The sequence below is a fragment of the Tamandua tetradactyla genome, chromosome 7, assembly GCF_023851605.1.
Source record: "Tamandua tetradactyla isolate mTamTet1 chromosome 7, mTamTet1.pri, whole genome shotgun sequence".
NCBI classification, from domain to species: domain Eukaryota; kingdom Metazoa; phylum Chordata; class Mammalia; order Pilosa; family Myrmecophagidae; genus Tamandua; species Tamandua tetradactyla.
The window spans coordinates 170,071,142-170,094,210 of NC_135333.1; the positions used below are offsets into that span (position 1 = coordinate 170,071,142).

Below are 23,069 nucleotides of genomic sequence, written 5' to 3' on the forward strand. Positions count from 1 at the left end.
CATAGAAATATTGATTTTGTCTCCCAATATATAAACTGTGGTATAAAAAAATCCAGAGAATCAAAAGAATTGTGCTTGCTATACAAGTATTTCATTATACACGAGTCTCTTCTTTAAATCAGTTACAGGTAATCATTAACTTACAAATAAAGAAGGGGTCCTAACCAAGCTTTTTGCATTCACTCTTAACAACTTGGAACACGATCCTTCATTTAGCCTGTGTCTTGAGGCAAATATGGAGAAGCCAAGAGCAGTAACTGCCAACTCTACTGAGTCATGTTTCTGACTAAAACCGCGTTATGAAATGGAAAGAATGACCAAGTCTTCAGTTTATCACAACAGATGTTGACTCCCAGAATTTATGGGTCCCAGTTTTAAAAGGGCAGAAAAACTGAATCCTAAGAATGAAATGGGGCTAAAATGACTCCAGAGAGAAGTTGCCAAAGCTGGGAACTCTCGTTATTTACCTAAAACAAATCCTAACCGTGCAAACAGGCGCGCCCTCCAAAGTGCCCGGGCGGGCAAGGCGAGGCGGGGCGGGCGCAGAACAGCACGGCTCCCGCTTGGCTGGGAGGGCAGCCCCAGCCCCTTCGGCCCGGCTGCAGGCGCCCCGGCGCTCCAGGTCCGTGCACCGCACACCCAGGCACCCGGGCGAGCCGCGCGAGCCCCCCCACGCCCAGGTCGTCCCAGGTGGGTGCGCCGGGGGCCCCAGACGCCGCCTCCCACGCCCGCCCTCTCCCGCAGCGGGAGCAGGCGCTGACGCGCGAGGCCACCCCGGCCGCCGCGGGCCACGCGAGCTCGGGGGCCGCGACCTCTGTCCCGGCGGCAGCGGCCACGAGCGGGGGGAGGACCGCCCCCCCACCGCGGACGCCGCCGGCTGGCTTCCGAGCGGGTGAGGGCGCAGGGCGGCTGGCCCCCACTCCCGAAGCCCTCACTGACCTGGAGAGGTGTTTCAGGATCTGCTTCTTGATGATCCCAGCCATGGTGCTGGGGCGGGAGGCGCCGAGCTCTCTCTCAGTTCCTCACTGCCTCCTCTCTTCGTGGCCGTCTCCTCGTTGTCTGGGTTAACCAGGCCGGAGGAGATACGCCTGACCGCTCACGCCCGGAAGAGACCCGAGGCCCCGGCCGAGGCCCCAGCAGCCGCTGTCGCCAAGGACCGGGAGCATCGCGCTCAGGCCACCGCCACCGCCGCCGCCGCCGCCATCTTAGCTGAAGCATCACCTAAGAGACCTGAGGGGGGCGGGTGTGGGCGGGTGACGTGGGCGGGGCGAGCGCGGACTCTGGGCGGGTGTGGGGCGGGGCGACGTGAGGCGGGGCGGGCACTGGCTCTGGGCGGGTGTGGGGCGGGGCGACGTGGGCGGAGCGATCGCTGGCTCTGGGAGGGTGACGGGCGGGACGGCGTGGGGCGGGGCGATCGCCGGCTCTAGCTGGGAGTGGGACGGGGCGACGTGGGCGGGGCGAGCGCGCTCTGGGCGAGTGACGGGCGGGGCGACGTGGGCGGGGCGACGTGGGCGGGGCGACGTGGGCGGGGCGAGCGCGCTCTGGGCGAGTGACGGGCGGGGCGACGTGGGCGGGGCGAGCGCGCGCTCTGGGCGAGTGACGGGCGGGGCGACGTGGGCGGGGCGAGCGCGCGCTCTGGGCGAGTGTGGGGCGGGCGGACGTGGTCGGGAGAGCGCTGGCTCGGGGCGGGTGTGGGCGGGCGGACGTGGGCGGGGCGAGCGCGCGCTCTGGAAGAGTGTGGGGCGGGCGGACGTGGGCGAAGCGAGCACTAGCTCGGGCCGGGAGTGGGGCGGGGCGGACGTGGCCGGGAGAGCGCTGGCTCGGGGCGGGTGTGGGCGGGGCACCATGGGCGGGGCGAACGCTGGCTCTGGGCCGGCGTAGGATTTTCGCTGTTCCGGTCCCGGCCGTGGGTTCCGCGCGGGGTCCGTTATGTTGTCAGGAGCTTCGGGTGCTTAATTCCCAGTCCCCGAAACGTGTCGTCCTTCCGCCCCCATCACTGAATGCTCCTCCTCCGTGCCGCTTCTCTTTTTCATTTCCACCGAATTTAGCGGTCGGCTGCACTAACTGCTCCAGCTGCTTTGCTCAGTGTGCTTCAGTTTTCTTCGTGTTCTTCCCGTGGTTTCTCCCCTTTGCCGGGGTGTTCTGCTTCCCGCCGGCTGAATGCTATAATGTGATGCTTCCCCTGGTTGGTCCGGTCCTAAAGGAAGTAAGATGTGACAAGTGTCTTAACAGAGTCTTGGACCTGGGCACTGGAAGACCTAAATCCTAGTCCCGACTCTGGTATTTTTAATTTGTGTCAATATGGAGAAAATAATGTAACTTTTATCCTCAGTTTATCTGTAAACCAGATTAATACCAGCCTTTTTTCACTAAGTTTTTGTATGTAAAGAAATAGGTATATAAAATGTCACTTGGAAAAACTCTGTATAAAGGAAGGAAAATTGTTGAAATATCAGAGAGGGCTACTACGGTTTACGCCTGCAATTCATCAGCCCCAAATCAACGTTTTTCAGGGGCGAAAGTGACCACTCAGTGCTCTCTAATAGAGGAAAATAATTACAATACACCTGAGGGGTGCTTCAGGGAAGGTGAGAGGTCGTCCTGGCTGTTGGGTGTACATATAGTCGAGTAACTCGGTGTTTTTAAAGAGAAAAGAGCGGTGTGGGGTTAACGATTCACTCATTTAACATTTATCACGTACCAAAACCAATCATTGTTCAAGTATGGACGGTTACTTAAAAAAAACAAAACCCCTGTCCCTGCTACCCGCTTAGTCTGGCATGGAGGGAATGTCACAGTGTTAAATCCTTGAGCGTGACGATGTTTGGCTCTGATGTTGCACAGCTACTTTGGAGCTGTGTAAACTTGGGCTAATTATTTAATCTCTCCCAGCCTCAATTACCTCATCTGTTGGCGATAACAGTATCTCACAGGGTTTTGTGAGGATTAAGTAAGATTATGCATATAAAGAGTTTAACAAAGCACTTAGCACGTACAAGTTCTTAATAAATTTATCATTTATAATTATCATTATGGAAACAGAAGGAAAGTCCAATGAGAACACACAGAAAGGAGTGATTCCTTTTATCTTGGTAGGTCAAAGATGGATTTGCATAGAGATACTAATTCAAAAATAAACCAATTTAGTTTGTTGAAAGAACTAACGCTGAAGTCAAAGATTGCATTTGTGGTCTTAGTAAAAGTATTGGACCTCTCTGGACTCTGTGGTGCTATTTACCGCTAGAGACTGTTGTGAGAATTAACTGAATTAATGACGGTAAAGTACTTGGCAGAGTGCCTGCTACAATAGAATGTAGCTATTATTAATTCACTAGGCATGTGGACTACCATTATGAAAAAGATCAGAAGTGTGAGAGTTTGTGGCTTTATAAATGGCAAGTAGTGTGATGTTGTGGCTAGAACATGTGGACTCCATTTCAAAGAAGTAACTATTATGGAACTCAAAAGTTTAATAAAGTTATTGTATTATGCATTGTATTGTAATTGTATTGTAATTTTAGAGAAATAAAGTAAATAAACTTAGACATAATTAACTTTGGTCCCGAAGCGTTTTAACAACAGGGCAGGATGTGGGGTTGGTTTTGTACCCGCGGCTTGCGCGCCCACTTCTGGCACCTTGGAACTTGGAGTGGACACAGCGCTTGGAGTAGCTGTGCGAGGTTCCTGGAGCCTTGCGGGAATTCCTGTCGGCCTCCTGGCCTTCACCGAGACCCGAGATCAGGCAGGATGGTGCCGCAGTCCTTGGAAGGGCCCAGGGCCAGCTTGTCGAAGGTGAGCATCTTGCACCAAGCCTTGAGGCTGCATCTCGGGTCCAGCTGTTTGGGCGCCTTCTGAACCTGCACGTCGTCTTTGTGGTCCCCACAACCACAAACGTTTTGTTTTCGCGGCCAGCCAGCTGCTTCTGCCAGACGAAAGGGAGGGCCATTTGGAGGGACTCATGAAAAACCTTTTAAGCACAACTTGGTTGAAGGTAAAGTTTGTTCATCTGGTCAGAAACCCGTACAGCTTGACCGGCAGCCTCCAGTAGATGAGCTGGCTCTTAGACTCCTCTTTGGTCTCTGTGGAGGACGTTGACTCCCATGATGGCGCCTCCAGCTTTGCCATGTCCTGAAAGCTCAGTTAACTTTTTAATAGAAAGGAATGCAAACACCAATAGAATAGGATACCTGACTTCAGGGAGTTTGCCATCTAGGCAGATTGACTGGTGATGATCATATGATGAAATATGATGATAATAACTGCCAGGCATTTGAATTTTATCATTTACTCTTAATAAAACAATTCTGAAAGGGAGTATTAATGTACTCATTTTATTCCATTTTATAGGTGAGGAAACTAAGGCTCAGAGAGGTTAATTAATGTGCCCCAAACCAGTTAGTTGCAAAGTCATGATATAACCTAGGAGTTTGATTCCAGAGACTGCAATCTTAACCACCACCTCATTGATTTCAATAGCTAACTTCATAGAACTGTAAAGATTAAACCAGTTAATATATATACAGCTCTTAGAACAGCATATAGGCATGCAGTAAGCTGTGTAAATACTAATCATTATCATCATCGACCAAGGTCACAGCCCATTTTGCGTGCAAAGTCCAAATCAGATTTCAAAATTCTTGCTCAACCGTTATACTATGTAGAGGTTAGCCCTGGGTATTATTGGAGCACATAAAAGGACGCCTGATTCCAGGAAGGGCGCCTAATTCCAGAAAGGGAAACGGGGAAGGAGTGTGTCAGATGTCGAGAAGATTAGAAAGACATGTGAACTTAGTCCTAAAGAAGGAAGGGGGCATAATCCAGGGAAGAGGGGAGTACAATGTGAGTGTGTGTGGAAAAGCAAAGCAGGTTGATGGACAGCACATTTGTAATTCCAGATGATTGGATCCCACAGTCAGACAGAGAGGAGCAGGAGATGAAGTTCGAGAGACCTCAGAATCAGTTCTATGTTGCGTATACTTTCACATTTTATCCTCCAAGAACAATACTATTCGAGGATCAAAAAATAGTCGGATCGCTGCAGAGGTTAGAATAAAGTTGCATGAGTGACTCAGGCGACGAAGGAGAGGACCAACAGGCAATGGGCGACAAAACAATTAGTTTCCACTCTCTTCGGATCTCACCTCCAAGTAAACCGGCTAGGCTTGAAAAGACGGCGCTCACTGCCTAGTGGACTCGGGCTTCGAGCGTCCTCTGTTGCCAGGGAGACCGGAAACGCGTCAGCGCTCCGCCCCGGAAACCATAGAGTACCGGAAACAGCGTGAGCAGAAGGGGCGGTGGCGCGCTGGCCGGTGGGCCGCGATGGCGACCTTAGTGCTGGATAACGGGGCCTACAACGCCAAAATCGGCTACAGCCATGACAGTGTCTCGTAAGTGCCGCCGGTTCCCACGCGCCTGGCACCTTCCCGGCCGGCCTTCGCTCACGGGGGACGCGGGGGCGGCCCTGGCTGGAGCCGGGGCTGAGGGACGGTGTCCCCCGACTGCGCGGCCGCTTAGGAGGGCGGTGTGTCGGTCCCGTGGAGGAGGTGGCCGAGGAAGGTAGCCTTCCAAAGAAGCCTCTTGGCCGGGGGTACCCAAAGTTCGTGCACCCCCGGAATGTGCGCAACACTTTGGGTGTCTATTGCATTTTCCTGGGGACACGATTATGTCTCTCATCAGATCCTCACATTGGGGGTCATGGACCCCAAAGTGTCTAGGCTTCTCGTAACGATATAATAATAAAGACATGCGTTTGCTTCTGTTTGAAATTCTCAGGATTTCTATTTTCTTTTCCTTTTTTCCCCTTTTTCATTTTTAATGGGGCTAACAAACTGCCTAAGAGTGTGAATTGATACAGAAGTTCTGGAAAATATTTTGTCATTGTGTATCATTGTTGATATCCTTTGACATAGCAGTTCTATTTTGTAATCAGTTATCTAAGGAATTAATTAGAGGTGCTTGGTAAGAGTACACGGGTGTTGGATATTGTTTAGTTAGACATTGTATACAGCAGCAAAAAGATGGTAAGCTACATGATGAAAAATAGCAAATTGGATAACATAGAACAATGATAAGATTGAATATAATGCAGCTCCTTAAAATCATGTTCTCACAGAATGTTTAAACATATAATTTGTTGAAAATATAAGTGAAATAAGCAGGTACGGAACATTTTCACAGTATTATTCCAGTATCCTCTATAATATGTGTGTTTGTGTAGTTGCACATATGTGCGTGTGTGTGTGTGTGTGTGATTTATAATGGCTCTAGTTTGTCTCCCTAACCAGGTGAATTCAGTGCTGGACAGGAACATGTTTAAAACTACTTTGTATTTCTGTACCCTGTACCATCTTGCTGATTGACAATCTTTGACTTATTCGAAATGTAGTTATATGGCCAGAATTCGAACTTGCAAATCATTTAGCTGAATGGTATCAAGAATTTTCTCATTAAAGCCAGAAGGCCAGGACCTTTACCCAAGCCCTTACTCTCATCTGTGTAATAGCAGAAGGAATATGCATCCACCTGTAAAGATTTCTTGAGAATTATTTTAGAAAGGTGAAGGGTCCAGCATAGAGCATGCTACATACTTGAACTTAAAAACAAAAGAAGATATTTTTTGTTATTTGAAGACAGTATGAGAGATGCTGGTTTTGGGGTGTCCTAACCTCTTTTGGCATTGGTGTTTAAATAAATGTATTTTTAGGAACCAAGTATTTAGGGAATAACTCTATTGTTTGTTTCTTTGCTTATAGGGTTATTCCTAACTGTCAGTTCAGGTCAAAAACAGCCCGTCTTAAAACCTTTACAGCTAACCAGATAGATGAAATAAAAGATCCCTCTGGACTCTTTTACATCCTGCCTTTTCAGAAGGTAATCCAGTTATGTGTCATTTCTAGCACTGTAGACCCACATTTAAAGATAATTTAATTGCATATATGGGCCTTTGTGTGTACGCGTGAAAATATCTTTAGATCTCTGAGAAAAGGGGATTTTAATTTTAACTAAGATCTTATTAAAACCAAATTTTGAAATCAGAGTTTCCCAGTAAAAATAAATGACCAAGATTTTACTGCTTGTGGGTACTGAATTTTTTATTTATGTTACAAGACAAGCAAGAAGAGCACATTGCTTTAAGAAATTAAACGTAAAGACACATCTCTATGTATTGAACCCTGGAAATTTTGGTTGTGTAATTTTTGAATTTTCAAAAGGAGAAAGGCATAGTAAGGTAATTGGCTTGAAGTTCACATAGCATTAGACTGGAGAAGAGCTAAACACCAATGATTTAGAAAATATTAATGTGATTTTAAAAAAAATTCTTCAAATATCTTTGATAATTAAATTTATTTAAAAATTTTTAGGGGTACTTGGTGAACTGGGATGTTCAAAGACAAGTTTGGGATTACCTTTTTGGAAAAGAAATGTATCAGGTAACAAATCGGAGTATGTATTCAAATTCTATTTCCATGTCTTATTCAAATGAAAAATGAGAACTTAGGTTTTAAGATTTATAGACTTACGGATCTATTTCTGGTTACTATTTTCATCGCTCTAATTTACTATGCCTAGCTTTGAGCAGAATTCCATTCTGCAATGGAAATGGAAGTTTAATAGAGATAGTCTGTGTGAAACTCAAGATTAAAATTTTACTTCAGGTTTCTAATACTATTCTTAGATCAATTCTCTATCTCATTTTTATTTTCACAGTGAAATAGTTCTGGCTACCTAGTTGAATATGTGAACATTATGATGTGAGAATTTTTATTTTAAATGTCTGTAGCCTGACTATAGGTATATAAAAGAATGTTCAAGTTTTAACGCTCCTCAAGAATGTGTGAAAGAGAATTCTGTAAACTTTAAATATCCTAAAGCTGCTTCCCCTTTTTCTTTTAAAAACAAAGTAACAGCCCTAATACTTGTAGTTATATCATACATTACTTTTGCATAGTTTCTTTAGACAATTTGATGGTATCATTTTATTAATGCTCTGATTGAGAGATCAAATTGCATAATAGTTTAATGCATGGATTTGCTGTTATAACTATTAGGCAATTTAGTTTCCCAGGTTCAAATCCTAATTATGCCAGTAATAAGCTGTATGAACCGTAATAGTTTATTCAGCCCTTCTGTGCCTCAGTTTGCTCATCTTTTAAATGGAGATCATAATAAAACCTATCTCATAATATATATTTATGTATTATATATATATTAAATGTTTCTAATTATCACTACAAATTACAACACTCATTGGAATTTGTTTTCTCATGTAGGTTGATTTTTTAGATACTAATATTATTATCACGGAACCATATTTTAACTTCACTTCAATTCAAGAATCAATGAATGAAATCCTGTTTGAAGAATATCAATTCCAAGCAGTATTAAGAGTAAATGGTGAGTTAAAGTTTCCACTGAGATTAAGTTGCGTGAATATGCATATGAATAGGGTAAAGAAGTCCTTGACATCCCGCAGCAGTGGGTGACATCCTTTTAGATTTGAAGAAAATAAAAGATGAAATTTTAAAACTAGGTGGACCCTTTGAGAGATGATCTAGTCAGACCCCTTTCACTTGATCGGTTTGTTAATGTAATATTGCTCCTTAATTAAGTTACTATTCACATGTTTCTAATCTCTGAAAAATTATAGTTTCTGAGGTAGTTACCTTTTCTGTTATTGGTCTGTTGACTATTTGTTCTAGTTTGCTAGCTGCGGGAATGCAATATACCAGAAACAGAATGGCTTTTAAAAAGGGGAATTTATAAGTTGCTAGTTTATAGTTCTAAGGCTGAGAAAATGTCCCAGTTAAAACAAGTCTATAGAAATGTCCGATTTAAGGCATCCAGGGAAAGATACCTTGATTCAAGAAGGCCGATGAAGTTCAGGTTTTCTCTTTCAAGTGGAAGGGCACATGGCGAACATAGAGTTTCTCTCTCATCTGGAAAGGCACATGGTGAACACGGTCAAGGTTCCTCTCTCATCTGGAAGGGCACATGGCGAACACGACGTCATCTGCTAGCTTCTCCTGGGTTCCTGTTTCATGAAGCTCCCTGGGAGGCATTTTCCTTCTTCATCTCCAAAGGTCCCTGGCTGGTGGACTCTGCTTCTCATGTTTATGTTGTTCTCCTCTGAATTGCTCTCTGGATCTCTTTCTTTCTCCAAAATGTTCCCTCTCTTATAGGATTCCAGAAACCAATCAAGACCCACCTAAGGTGGGTGGAGATATATTTCCCCCAGTCCAAATGGGTGGAGATGTATTTCCCCCAATCCAACTTAACAACCACTCTTGATTGGGTTACATCCCCAGGGAGATGATCTAATTACAGATTCAAGCATACAGTATTGAATAGGGATTATTCTGTATTTACGAAATGGGATTTAGATTAAAATATGGCTTTTCTAGGGGATATGCATCCTTTCAAACCAGCACACTATTGCTGTTATTATTGTTGGAAATAATGTTAATAGCTCGGGTTGCTGATTTGAGGAAAAACAACCTGTAAATATATTCTAAAACCAAGTGTATTACATGACATTCTGTAACCTTTCTTCAAATATTTAGCTTGCAAAAGAATTTAAGGCTATGTAAGTGACCTTATAATATAATGGTTAAGACCACAGTTTCTAGAACAGCAGTGCTCAACCAGGAGACCTCTTGCCCTCAGAGACATTTGGCAGTGACTAGAGACGTTTGTGGTATCTCTACTTGGGAAGAGCCCCAGATGCTGCTGAACGTCCTACAATGCATGAGACAGCCTCCAGCCACAAAGATCCTCAGGTCCAAAATGTCAGCAATTCCAAAACGGAGAAATCCTACTTTAGAGCCACACTGCCTGAGTTTCAGTCCTGGCTCTGCCACTTCCTCATTGTGTAACCTTGGGCATGTTAAACTTGTGTGCCTCAGTTTCCTCATCTGTAAATGGGCTTGTGAGGTTTAAATCAGGTGCACTCCTCATGTAGAGCTTAGAATAGAACCTGGCATATAATAAATCCCTAGTCAAAATTAGTCCTGTTATAGTAAATTATTGTCAGTTATAAAATGAAAATTTACCTTTAAAAATTGATCACTGTTTTTTCCTTGTATCATATTTACTACATAAGTGGGATGTTTTTGTTTTGCTTTATTTTTACGTTATAAGTGATATTTTCAAGTTTAACATTGCCAAGATGTTGTGACAATCATGCATATTATTTTATTTTATTTTTTTGTTTGTTTTTATTTGTCTTTTTTTATATTATTTCAGATAAGCATTTTTCCTATAAATAAAGGGAAAACTTTTGTCCTTGTGCTTGCCTCAGTTTGTTACCTTTCTTAATTTCTTTATATTAATGCTCTTCATTTGTTTAATGTGTTATTTTTCCTCTTTCTTTCTTTTTCTTTTTTGCAGCTGGGGCTCTCAGTGCACATAGGTATTTCCGAGATAATCCTTCTGAATTGTGCTGTATCATTGTAGATAGTGGATATTCCTTTACACATATTGTTCCTTACTGTAGAAGTAAAAAGAAAAAGGAGGCAATTATTCGGTGAGTTGCTCTAATTTTAATTGTATTTCTTTGATGAATCTGAATGAAATATATGATAACTGAACCAAATTTGAATTCTCTCTTTTTAGAATAAATGTGGGAGGAAAGCTCTTAACCAATCATCTAAAGGAGATCATTTCTTACAGGTAAAACTTAGTCAGCTTTGTTTGATTGGGAGGAAGGGGGTAGGGGATGAACTTTTTAAAGTAATATAAAATTATTCCTTACCTTTAGCTGTAACTCTAAGAGACAATTCTATATTATAATGTAATTTATATATATCAAATATATAAATACTAATAATGTTCAAATTGGAAAGTTTTCTAGCATAAAAAATGATATTGCCTACTAAAAGGACATTTCCAAATTCTAGTTAATAAAAACAAGTGTGAAATATTTAAATTTGTTTGACTTTTGCACTGTTACTGTAATATATTCAGTAATTATTTGAGAGTAGTTTAATTAATAATTTTTTTAAATTCTAAGTGTTGTGCATGTACATGATAAGGTACATTCAAAATACAAAGAAGGAAAAAAGGGTCTAAAGGAAAGATAAATTTTCCCTTTTCTGTGGCCTTCACTTCAGTTCTACTTCAAAGAAAGTATAATAGTTGAACTGTATTAATTTTTCATTTTTAGCTTTGTAAGTACATTTAGCCACCTCACAACTCTTTTCCTGCTTCCTAAATTTTATGTTATTAATTTCAGCTTTGTCGTATTAAAAATTGTAAAAAGAATTCTGAAATCTCAATCTCTTGCTCCATTAATATTGGACATTGTGATACTGTCAGTGCCTCTGTGCTAGCTAAGAAAATACATGGATCCACTCTTCCTTCTACTTCCCCCCCACTTTCCTTCTTTCTTCTGTTAGATGTACCATTCCTTTTTTTTAAACATTTTCATAGTTTACATATGCTGTGGTTCACCCAAGCATACAACTCAATGACTTTTAGTATATTTACAGGGTTATGCATCCATCACCACAATGGATTTTAGAACGCTGTCATTATCCCCAAAAGAAACTCTGCTCCTCCAGCCTCCCATCCCCCTGAACCCTGGTACTTCTTTAAATCAACTTTTTATTTTGATATAATTATAGACCCAGAGGATATTACAAAATTAGTACATAGAATCCCATTACATTTAGTGATAAATAATTGTATTACAGCGTCAAACTGACCCTAGTAAAATGCTATTAACTAGTCTACAGTCCTTATTCAGTTCTCACCTTTTTTTTACATGCATTCATTTGTGTGCATGTGATTCTGTGAAGTTTTATCCCTTATAGGTTCATATAAACCCCAGCACAATCAAGATACTGAATTATACCATCACCACAAAGGGACCCCTTGTGCTACCGCTGCATGTTTACTCCCACACCCCATCCCAGTGGTTCCTGTGGCAACCACTAATCTGTGCCCCATCGCCACAGCTTTGTCATTTCAAGAATGTTACAGAAGATCGGGCCAAGATGGTGGCTTAGTGAGGTGTGGGATTTAGTTTGTTCTCCAGAGCAGCTAGTAAATAGCCAGAAACGGTACAAAACAACTGCTGGGGCAATGTTAGTGACTGGACAAACAGTGCACCCCAGTCTGGACAAGCTGGATTGGCTGAGAGCCCACCCAGGACCCTGCAAGGCTTTTCAGGTTCCAGCTGCCCCAGGCATAGGCAGAATTGAGCTTGTTTGAGTGTTTGTTTGGAGACTGTGCCTTCCCCAGCAGAGGGTTGGGGCCAGTTGAGATGGATTCCCTCCCTCAAGGAATTCAGACCCCAGGGTCTGGAAGACTGAAATGATTAAAGCCAGATTACAAACTCTCCTCTATCTCAACCACACCCCCAGCAGGGAGAATCTGCTGAAGTTAAAGGTGCTGCATCACGTTATGCAGGTGGGAACCGCAGGCAGAAAAGGGCCACATACTGGGCAGAATAGGAAAAGCATAGAGTCCAGAGGCTTCATAGGAAAAGCCTTTAAATCTGCTGGGTCTCGCCCTCGGGGAAAATGATGCAGGTGACACTTTCTTCCTTAGAGGAGGCCAGTTAGGTCTGGAAAAATCTGGCCGGGGTCTGTAATACTTAAGTAGACCTAAGGGGGTGGGGGGAAAGGCACCATCCAGGCAGGGCAAAAAACAAGAAAACAAGAACTGAAAAATTCTGATCTATTAAACAATACCTAAGCTAGAGGTTCAGAATAACCTGAACTGAATGTCAAAGAATAGATAGACAACAAAGTCATCTAGCAAGAAAATCCTAAGTAAAAAAAAGTGAAAACAATCTCCAGAATAGACGAATTAAGGTAATTAAATGTTTAGACACGAGCAAAAAATAACAAATCACACTAAGAAAACTGAAAATATGGCCCAGTCAAAGGAACAAACCAACAATTCAAATGAGATACAGGAGCTGAAACAATTCAGAATGTTCAAACAGATGTGGAAAACCTCATCAAAATTCAAGTCGATGAATTGAGAGAGGATATAAATAAGGCAAGGAATGAACAAAAACAAATTGAAAGCCTGAAAAAACAAGTCACAGAACTTTCGGGAATGAAAGCACAGTAGAAGAGATGAAAAAAGAACAATGAAACCTACAATGTTAGATTTCAAGAGGCAGAAGATAAGATTAGTGAATTGGAGAACACTCCAATTCCAAGAACTGAACATCTGAAATCCAACAAGCAAAAGAAAATATAGGGAAAAGAATGGAAAAATATGAGCAGGGACTCAGGAAATTGAATGACAAAATGAAGCGCACAAATATACATGTTGTGGATATCCCAGAAGGAGAAGAGAAGGGAAGAGGAGGAGAAACACCAGTGGAGGAAATTATCACTGAAAATTTCCCAACTCTAATGAAAGACGTCAAATTACAGAGCCAAGAAGTGTAGCGTACCCAAACAGAATAGATCTAAATAAACATAGTCCAAGATATTTAGTAATCAGAATGTCAGATGTCAAAGAGAGAGAATCTTGAAAACAACAGGAGAAAAGCAGTCCAACACTGTTCTAGTTTGCTAGCTGCTGGAATGCAATATACCAGAATCAGGATGGCTTTTAAAATGGGGAATTTAAGAACTTGCTAGTTTACGGTTCTAAGGCTGAGAAGATGTCCCAGTTAGAACAAGTCTATAGAAATGTCCAATCAAAGGCATCCATCCAGGGAAAGATACCTTGGTTCAAGAAGGCCAATGAAGTTCAGGGTTTCTCTCTCATCCAAGAAGGCACATGGTGAACACAGTCATGGTTCTTCTCTCATCTGGAAGGTCACATGGCGAGCATGGCATCATCTGCTAGCTTCTTCTCCTGGCTTCCTGTTTCATGAAGCTACCCAGGATGCATGTTCTTTCTTCATCTTCAGAGGTCACTGGCTTGTGGACTCTCTGCTTCTCGTGGCTATGTCATTCTGCTCTGCTCTCTCTGAATCTCTTTCTCAAAATTGTTTCCTCTTTTATAGGACTCCAGTAAACCAATCAAGACCCACCCAAATGAGTGGAGACATGTCGTCACCTAATCCAGTTTGACAACCACTCTTGACTAAATCACATCATCCAGGGAGATGATCTGATTACAGTTTCAAACATACAGTATTGAATAGGGATTATTCTATGTTTAGGAAATGGGATTTTGATTAAAACATGGCTTTTCTAGGGGACATACATCCTTTTAAACCAGCACAATCACATACACGGGAAGCCCAATCAGATATGCGTAGATATCTCCACAGAAACTATGGAGGTGAGAAGACAGTGGGATGATATATTTAAGTTACTAAAAGAGAAAAGCTGACAACCAAGAATTCTATATCCAGCAAAATTGTCTTCAAAAATGAGGGGGAAATTAAAACTTTTCAGGCAAAAAATCACTGAATTTGTAACCAAGAGAGCAGCTCTGCAAGAAATACTAAAGGGAGCACTAGAGACAGATAGGAAAAGACAGGAGACAGAGGTGTGGAGTAGAGTGTAGAAATGAAGACTATCAGTAAAGGTAAAAAGAAGAAAAATTAGATATGACATATAAAATCCAAAAGGCAAAATGGTAGAAGAAAGTACTGCTGTACAGTAATAACATTAAATGTTAATGAATTAAACTCTCCAATCAGAAGACATGAACTGGCAGAATGGATTGAAAAACAGGACCCATCTATATGCTCTCTAAAGGAAATGCATCTTAGACCCAAGGATAAACGTAAATTGAAAGTGAAAGGTTGGGAAAAGATATTTCATGCAAATAACAATCACAAAAGAGCAAGAGAAGCTATACTAATATCCAACAAATTATACTTCAAATGTAAAACAGTTAAAAGAGACAAGGACACTATGTATTAATAAAAGGAACAGTTCAACAAGAAGAAAAAACAATTGTAAGTATTTATTTACCAAGCCAGAATGCTCCAAAATACATGAGGCAAACACTGAAAACAGAAATAGACACATCTACCATAACAATTGGAGACTTCAATTCCCCTTTCTCATCAATGGACAGAGCATCTGGGCAGAGGATCAGTAAAGAAGCAGAGAATTTGAATACTACAATAAATGAGCTAGACTTAATAGACATTTATAGAACATTGTACCCTACAACAGCAGGATACACATTTTTCTCAAGTGCTCATGAATCACTCTCAAGAATATACCATATACTGGGTCACAAAGCAAGTCTCCATAATTTAAAAAATTGAAATCATACAAAACACTTTCTCAGATCATAAAGGAACGAAGTTGGAAATCAATAATATGCAGAGTGCCAGAAAATTCACAAATACATGGAGGCTCAACAACACATTCTTAACCAGTGGGTCAAGGAAGAAGTTACAAGAAAAGTCAGTAAATATCTTGAGGCAAATGAAAATGAAAACACAACTTATCAAAATTTATGGGATGCAGCAAAGACAGTGCTAAGAGGGAAATTTATTGCCCTAAATGCCTATATCAAAAAAAAAAATTTGTGTTTTGACTAGTGCATTTCCTAATATAACTTATATGGACAGCTTACTTGAACACCATAAGTACATGGAACCTTGAGCAGGGCATGAGATTTTGTATGTTTGTCCAGAGTGATGCCACGGTAAGTCCCAGAGTGATTTGAACAGTGAATAAAAAAGTATTTGCAAAGTCCCCTTGGGGGAAATGATGAGAAAGGGGGAAAATTCAGCTTATCCAAGTGGAGAATTCTTGATATTCTCACACACAAAAAAAAAAGAAGAAGAAGAAAGAGCAAAATTGAGGAATTAACTGTCCACTTGAAAGAACTAGAGAAAGAACAGCAAACTAACCCCGAAACAACTGAAGGAAAGAAATGATGAAGATTAGAGAGAAATAAATGAAATTGATAACTTGAAAACAATTGAGAAAATCGGCAAACCCAGAAGTTGGTTCTTTGAGAAAATCAATAAGATTGATGGACCCTTAGCAAGGTTGACAAAAAGAAGAACAGACAGGATGCAAATAAATAAAATCAGAAATGGAAGAGAAGATATAACCACTGACCCTGTACCCTGCAGAAATAAAGGAAGTAATAAGAGGACCCTATAAACAACTTTATGCTAATAAACTCGACAATGTAGATTAAATGAACAACTTCCTAGAAAGGCATGAACAACCAACATTGACTCAGGAAATAGACGACCTCAACAAATCAATCACAAGTAAAGAAATTGAATCAGTCATTCAGAAGGTCCCCAAAAAGAAAAGTCCAGGACCAGATGGCTTCACATGTGAATTCTACCAAACATTCCAGAAAGAATTAGTACCAATCCTGCTCAAACTCTTCAAAAAAATTGAAGAGAAGGGAAAGCTACCTAATTCATCCTACGAAGCCAAATCATCTTCACTCCAAAGCCATACAAAGATATTACAAGAAAATAAAACTACAAACCAGTCTCTCTAATGAATATAGATGCAAAAATCCTCAACAAAATTCCTGTAGATCTAATCCAGCAGCACATTAAAAGAATTATACACCGTGACCAAGTAGGATTCATCCCAGGTATGCAAGGATGGTTCAACATAAGAAAATCAATGTAATACACCTATCAACAAATCAAAGCAGAAAAACCACTTAATCATCTCGATTAATGCAGTAAAGTCATTTGACAAAATTCAACATCTGTTCTTACTGAAAATACTTCAAAGTATAGGAATACTATACTTTGGATAGGAATAGAAGGGAACTTCTTCAACACGATAAAGGAAATATTTGAAAAACCCACAGCTGACATCGTCCTCAATGGGGAAAAACTGAAAAATTTCCCCCTAAGTTCAGGAACAAGACAAGGATGTCCACTATCACCATTGTTATTCAACAATGTGTTGGAAGGTCTAGCCAGAGCAATTAGACAAGAAAGAGAAATACAAGGCATCAAAATTGGAAAGAAAGGAATAAAACTCTCACTGTTGCAGATGATATGATACTATATGTCAAAAACTCCAAAAAATCTGCAGCAAAATACTAGAGCTAATAATAAATGAGCACAGCAAAGTGGCAGGTTACAAGATCAACACTCATAAATCTGTAGTGTTTCTATACATTAGTAGTGAACAATCCAAAGGGGAAATCAAGAAAAAGATTCCATTTACAACTGCAACCAAAAGAATAAAATATTTAGGAATAAATTTAACTAAAGATACAAAAGACCTATACGAAGAAAACTACAAGAAATAGTCAAAAGAAATCACAGAAGACCTAAATAAGTGGAAGGGTATACCGTGTTCGTGGATTGCAATACTAAATATAGGTAAGATGTCAATTCTACCTAAATTGATTTACAAATTCAATGCAATACCAATTAAAATCCCAAAAATAGAAAAACCAATAGCCAAATTTATCTAGAAGGGCAGGGTGCCCCAAACATCTAAAAATATCTTTTTTTTTTTTTAACATGGGCAGGCACTGGGAAACGAACCTGGGTCCTCTGGCATGGCAGGCAAGCATTCTTGCCTGCTGAGCTACCGTGGCCCGCCCGCTAAAAATATCTTGAGAAAGAAAGATGAAGTCAGAGATCTCATGACTTTAAGGCATGTTATTAAGCTACAGTGGTCAAAACAGCATGGTCCTGCATAAAGATATACAGACCAATGGAATCGAATACTGTTCAGGTGCAGACCCTCTCATCTATGGACAACTGATCTTTGATAAGACAGTCAAGCCAACTCACCTGGGACAGAACAGTCACTTCAATAAATGGTGCCTGGAAAACTGGATATCCACATGCAAAAGCATGAAAGAGGATCCATATCTCACATCCTATACAAAAATTAATTCAAAATGGATTAAAGACCTAAACATAAGATCCAAGACCATAAAAGTGTTAGAAGAAAATGTAGGGAAATATCTTATAAATCTTTTAATAGGAAATGATTTCCTAGATCTTACATCCAAAGCACGAGCATTGAAGAAAAAAATAAGTAAATGGGAACTCCTCAAAATTAAATACTTTTGTGCATCAAAGAACTTTGTCAAGAAAGTAAAAGGCAGCCTACACAATGGGAGACAATATTTGGAAACAACATATCAGATAAAGGTCTAATATCCAGAATATATAAAGAGATTGTTCAACTCAACAACAAAAAAACAAACAACCCAATTACAAAATGGGCAAAAGACTTGAACAGACACTTTTCAGAAGAGGAAATACAATTGGCCAAAAGGCACATGAAAAGATGCTCAACTTCCCTGGCTATTAGGGAAATGCAAATCAAAACCACAATGAGATATCATCTCACACCCACCAGAATGGCCATTATCAATAAAACAGAAAATGGCAAGTGCTGGAGAGGATGTGGAGAAAGAGGCACACTTATCCACTGTTCGTGGGAATGTTAAATGGTACAACTGCTGTGGAAAACATTTTGGCGGTTCCTCAGGAAGCTAAGTATAGAATTGTCATATGACCCAGCAATACCATTGCTAGGTCTCAGAGGACATGAGGGCAAGGACACAAACGGACATTTGCAAACCAATGTTTATAGCAGCATTATTTACAATTGCAAAGATATGGAAACAGCCAAAATGTCCATCAACAGGTGAGTGGTTAAACTAGCTGTGGTATATACATACGATGAAATATGCAGCTGTAAGACAGAATAAGTTATGTAGTATGTGATAACATGGGTGGACCTTAAGGATATTATGCTGAGTGAGATTAGCCAGAAACAAAAGGACAAATGCCATACGGTCTCACTGATCCGAACTGACATTAGTGAATGAACTTGGAAAATTTCTGTTGGTAGCAGAGACCATAAGGAGATAGAAATAGTGTAGATATTGGGTAATTGGAGCTGAAGGGATACAGACTGTGCAACAGGACTGAATATAAAAACTCAAAAATGAACAGCACAATATTACCTAACTATAATACAATTATGTTAAAACACTGAATGAAGCTGAATGTGAGAATGATAGAGGGAAGAGGGCTGGGGGGATAAATGAAATCACAAAGAAAGATAGACGATAAAGACTGAGATGGTATAATCTACGAATGCCTAGAGTGTATAATGATAGTGACTAAATGTACAAATTTCAAAAATGTTTTTGCATGAGGAAGAACAAAGGAATGTCATTACTGCAGGGTGCTGAAAATAGATGGTAATTAATATTTTAAAATTTAAACGTGTGAGACTAAAGCAAAAATGTTAATTTTGTACAAATTTATATTTTGACTGGTGCGTCTGCTAATATAACTTATATAGATAGTTGGTTGAACACCTTAAGTACGTGGAACTTTGGGTAGGACATGAGATTTTGTTGGTTTGTCCAGAGTGATGCCCTGATGAATCCGAGTGATCTGATCAGTGAGTGGAGAAGTATTTGCAAAGTATTTGCAAAGAATGGTGAGAATGGGGAAAAACTCAATGTCCCCAAGTTGAATTCTTGATATTCTCACAAGCAGTGTGGACAACCAAAGCTATAGGCTGAGCCCCCAGTCTTGGGGTTTGTTCATATGAAACTTAACCCCACAAAGGATAGGTCAAGCCTACTTAAAATTAGGCCTAAGAATCACCCCAAAGAGAACCTCTTTTGTTGCTCTTTTGTTGCTTGAGTAGGGCACGAGATTTCGTAGGTTTGTCCAGAGTGATGCCCCAATAAATCCTAGAGTGATTTGAATGGTGAAGAAAAACCCCTTGGGGGGAATGGCGAGTAAGTGGTAAAATTCAGCTTCCCCAAGTGGAAAATTCTTGATATTCTCACAAGATGTGGGGACAACAAAGCAATAGGCTGAGCCCCCAATCTTTGGGTTTGCTTATATAAAACTTAACCCCGCAAAGGACGGACTATGCCTACTTAAAGTTAGGCCTATGAGTCACCTCCAGAGAACCTCTTTTGTTGCTCAAACGTGGCCTTTCTCTCTCAGCCAACATGACAAGCAAACTCACTGCCCTCCCTCTCTCTACATGGGACATGACTCCCAGGGGTTTGGACCCTCCTGACAACGTGGGACAGAAATCCTAGAATGAGCTAGGACTCAGCATCAAGGGATTGAGAAAACCTTCTCGACCAAAAGGGAGAAGAGTGAAATGAGACAAAATAAATGTCAATGACTGAGAGATTCCAAACAGAGTCAAGAGGTTATCCTGGAGGTTATTCTTATGCATTAAGTAGATATCACCTTGTTGTTCAAGATGTAGTGGAGAGTCTGGAGGGAACTGCCTAAATATGTAGAGCTGTGTTCCAGTAGCCATGTTTTCTTGAAGATGATTGTATAATTATAAAGCTTTCACAATGTGACTGTGTGATTGTGAAAACCTTGTGTCTGATGCTCCTTTTATCTACCTTATCAACAGAAGAGTAAAGCATATGGATTAAAAATAAATAAATAATAGGGGGAACAAATGCTAAAGTAAATTTAGTAGATTGAAATGCTACTGATCAATGAAAGGGAGGGGAGGGGTAAGGAATATGGTAGGTATGAATTTTTTTTTTCTGAATTGATGCACATGTTCTAAGAAATGATCATGGTGATGAATATACAACTATGTGAGGATATTGTGAATCAAATCTATATTTAAGACAAAAAAAAAAACAAAAAACAAGATAACACTAAAGAAAGCTTCAGATACCAAGGAGGGGAATACTTATTCTGCAAAGTTGACTATTTAAGAAATAGAAAATTAAAATTTTATTTTGCCTCACTAAAGTTTAAACGGATTTAGTCTTAAACAAAACCAGAAGAATTTAACTGAAGTGGTAATTATTAACTGTGCAAGAGATATATATTTTACTATATTAAAATTTTAAAACTTATGTGCATATAAAACCTTTATAAACAAAAACTAAGGTAAACATAACTCTGAGAAATAAATGTGACACAAATATGGTACAGAATGTCGTATTTGTCTTAATGTATTAAGAGCTCTTAACCAATCTATAAAGAAAACAGTACCCCAGTGTTCTAGTTTGCTAGCTTCCAGAATGCAATATACCAGAAACAGAATGGCTTTTTAAAAGGGGAATTTATAAGTTGCTAGTTTATAGTTCTAAGGCTGAGAAAATGTCCCAGTTAAAGCAAGTCTATAGAAATCTCCAATCTAAGGCATCCAGGGAAAGATACCTTGATTCAAGAAGGCCAGTGAAGGTCAGGGTTTCTTTCTCACCTGAAGGGTACATGGCAAACATAGTCAGGGTTTCTCTCTCATCTGGAATGGCACATGGTGAACACAGGGTTCATCTCTCATCTGTAAGGGTACATGGCAACTCGGCATCGTCTGCTAGCTTCTTCTCCTGGCTTCCTGTTTCATGAAGCTCCCCAGGAAGCATTTTCCTTCCTCACCTCCAAAGGTCACTGGCTCGTGGACTCTCTGCTTTGTAATGCTGCAGCATTCTCCGCTCTCTCCAAATCTCTTTCATTCTCCAGAATGTTTCCTCTTTTATGGGACTCCAGAAACTCATCAAGACCCACCCAAATGGGTGGAGACATGTCATCTAATCCAGTTTAACAACCACTCTTGATTTGATCACATCTCCAGCGAGATGATCTGATTACAGTTTCAAACATTCACTATTGAATAGGGATTATTCTGCCTTTATGAAATGGGATTTAGATTAAAACATGGCTTTTCTAGGGGACATATATCCTTTCAACCAGCACACCCAGTATAAAACGATTAGAAAATTCTCAGAAAACAAATGTCAGTGGCTCAAATAGTAATTTTCTGAGAGTTCCATACAGTCCAAGGATGTAAATGGATAATACTTAAATATTAAAAAAATAATATGCACTTGTATTATAAATTTAGGAAGTATTTATTGAACATTAGTTTAGGAGTTTGGGATACATCAGTGAACAAAATAGACAAAAAGTTCTGTCCCTTATGGCACATACTTCCTATTAGAGAAATGCAACTTAAAATGCCATTTTCACAATTCAAATTAATAGAATTTTTTTGAAAAGATGATGCTGGATATTTGCATATGGACACTTACGCATTCATGGCTGATAAGAGCATAATTTGGTATGACTTTTCTGGTAAACAATTTAGCAGTATATCAAAAGACTAAAAATATTTCATATTCTGTGTCTCAGGCTATCAGTTAACAAAGAGATAGTCATCTCACTGATTCAAGTTGTCCTTTTTTCTTCTTTTAACCTCTGAAATTGGAATGAATCTTCGAGTTGATGATACCTTAGAATTGTGTCATATTTTAATTCACAGCATTTTTTTCTTAGTACAGTGGCACATTTTAGAAGAGAAGAAGTGTGATGTCTGTGAACATGTATGTTATAATAAAAGCAAAAAGATAGACACGGTGATGATGTTTTTTTGTATTGAGTATGGGGACTGTGTTAGATAGACACTTTAGAGAAGTGGAGTCCCCTGCTTCTTATGGTTCTGTCTTTTTACCTTTCACAGTTGAAGAGTTTAAGTCCTAGAGGTAAAGTAACCTGATTACTTAGTTATTATTCAGACCTAGGTCTCTTGATTCAAAAGCCCACGCTTCTCAGTATACTTGGGCCTTTCCTTCCATATCTAAACTTCTAACACTGGGAAAACTCATACATGCATATTAATAAATCTGCGTTAACATAACATAATAGATCATACATTAACATCAGATAATAGATCTGATTGGCTATTATGTCAGTAAAAAGTTTTTTTTTTAGATTTTCATTTGTTTATTTCTTCAAAAAAATCATCTTAAAGACTATGAAATAAAATTTTCTTGAGATAATGTTGAGTTCAAAACAAAAAAATAAAAGTAGTATGTAATAAAATCTAAGTGCAGAGAAAAATACTCAAAAACATAACCTCATATGTTTTTGTTTTCAAACATCTTTATTTTCTACAGGTAGCCTGTGATTTCCTTGATTCATTCATCAAATATTACTTAAACATTGTTTTAGTTTGGTAAAGGTTCTAGAATGCAGTATACTAGAAGTAGATCGGTTTTTATAAAGGGGATTTATTAAGTTCCAAGTTTACAGTTCTGAGGCCTTAAAAATGTCCACACTTAAGGCATCCAGAGGATTCCTTGACTCTGAAAAAAGGTTGATGTCTGTCACTTGGGAACACACATGGCTGGTGTCTGCTGGTCCTTGTTCACAGTTCTGTTGCTTC

At 40.1% G+C, this 23,069-nt stretch overlaps 2 protein-coding genes across 5 annotated transcripts in view; one reads left to right on the forward strand and one right to left on the reverse strand.

The window, feature by feature from the left end:
* Positions 1-1,214, reverse strand: part of BLTP3B (bridge-like lipid transfer protein family member 3B) — a 176,117-nt gene extending 174,903 nt beyond the window's left edge. The window contains 1 exon segment of the mRNA XM_077111756.1: positions 940-1,214. Within this exon segment, the coding sequence (XP_076967871.1) occupies positions 940-983 (44 nt within the window). The 5' untranslated portion in view covers positions 984-1,214.
* A 4,026-nt stretch (positions 1,215-5,240) lies between these two features.
* Positions 5,241-23,069, forward strand: part of ACTR6 (actin related protein 6) — a 29,963-nt gene continuing 12,134 nt past the window's right edge. Inside the window, exons 1-6 of one of the 4 annotated variants that reach the window (XM_077111754.1) lie at positions 5,241-5,387; positions 6,753-6,870; positions 7,362-7,430; positions 8,271-8,394; positions 10,387-10,522; positions 10,612-10,668. In XM_077111754.1, coding sequence (XP_076967869.1) covers positions 5,320-5,387; positions 6,753-6,870; positions 7,362-7,430; positions 8,271-8,394; positions 10,387-10,522; positions 10,612-10,668 — 572 coding nt within the window. In that variant the 5' untranslated portion in view covers positions 5,241-5,319. The remainder of the gene's footprint in view (positions 5,388-6,752; positions 6,871-7,361; positions 7,431-8,270; positions 8,395-10,386; positions 10,523-10,611; positions 10,669-23,069) is intronic. The other 3 variants (XM_077111751.1, XM_077111752.1, XM_077111755.1) reach the window with 3 other exon arrangements.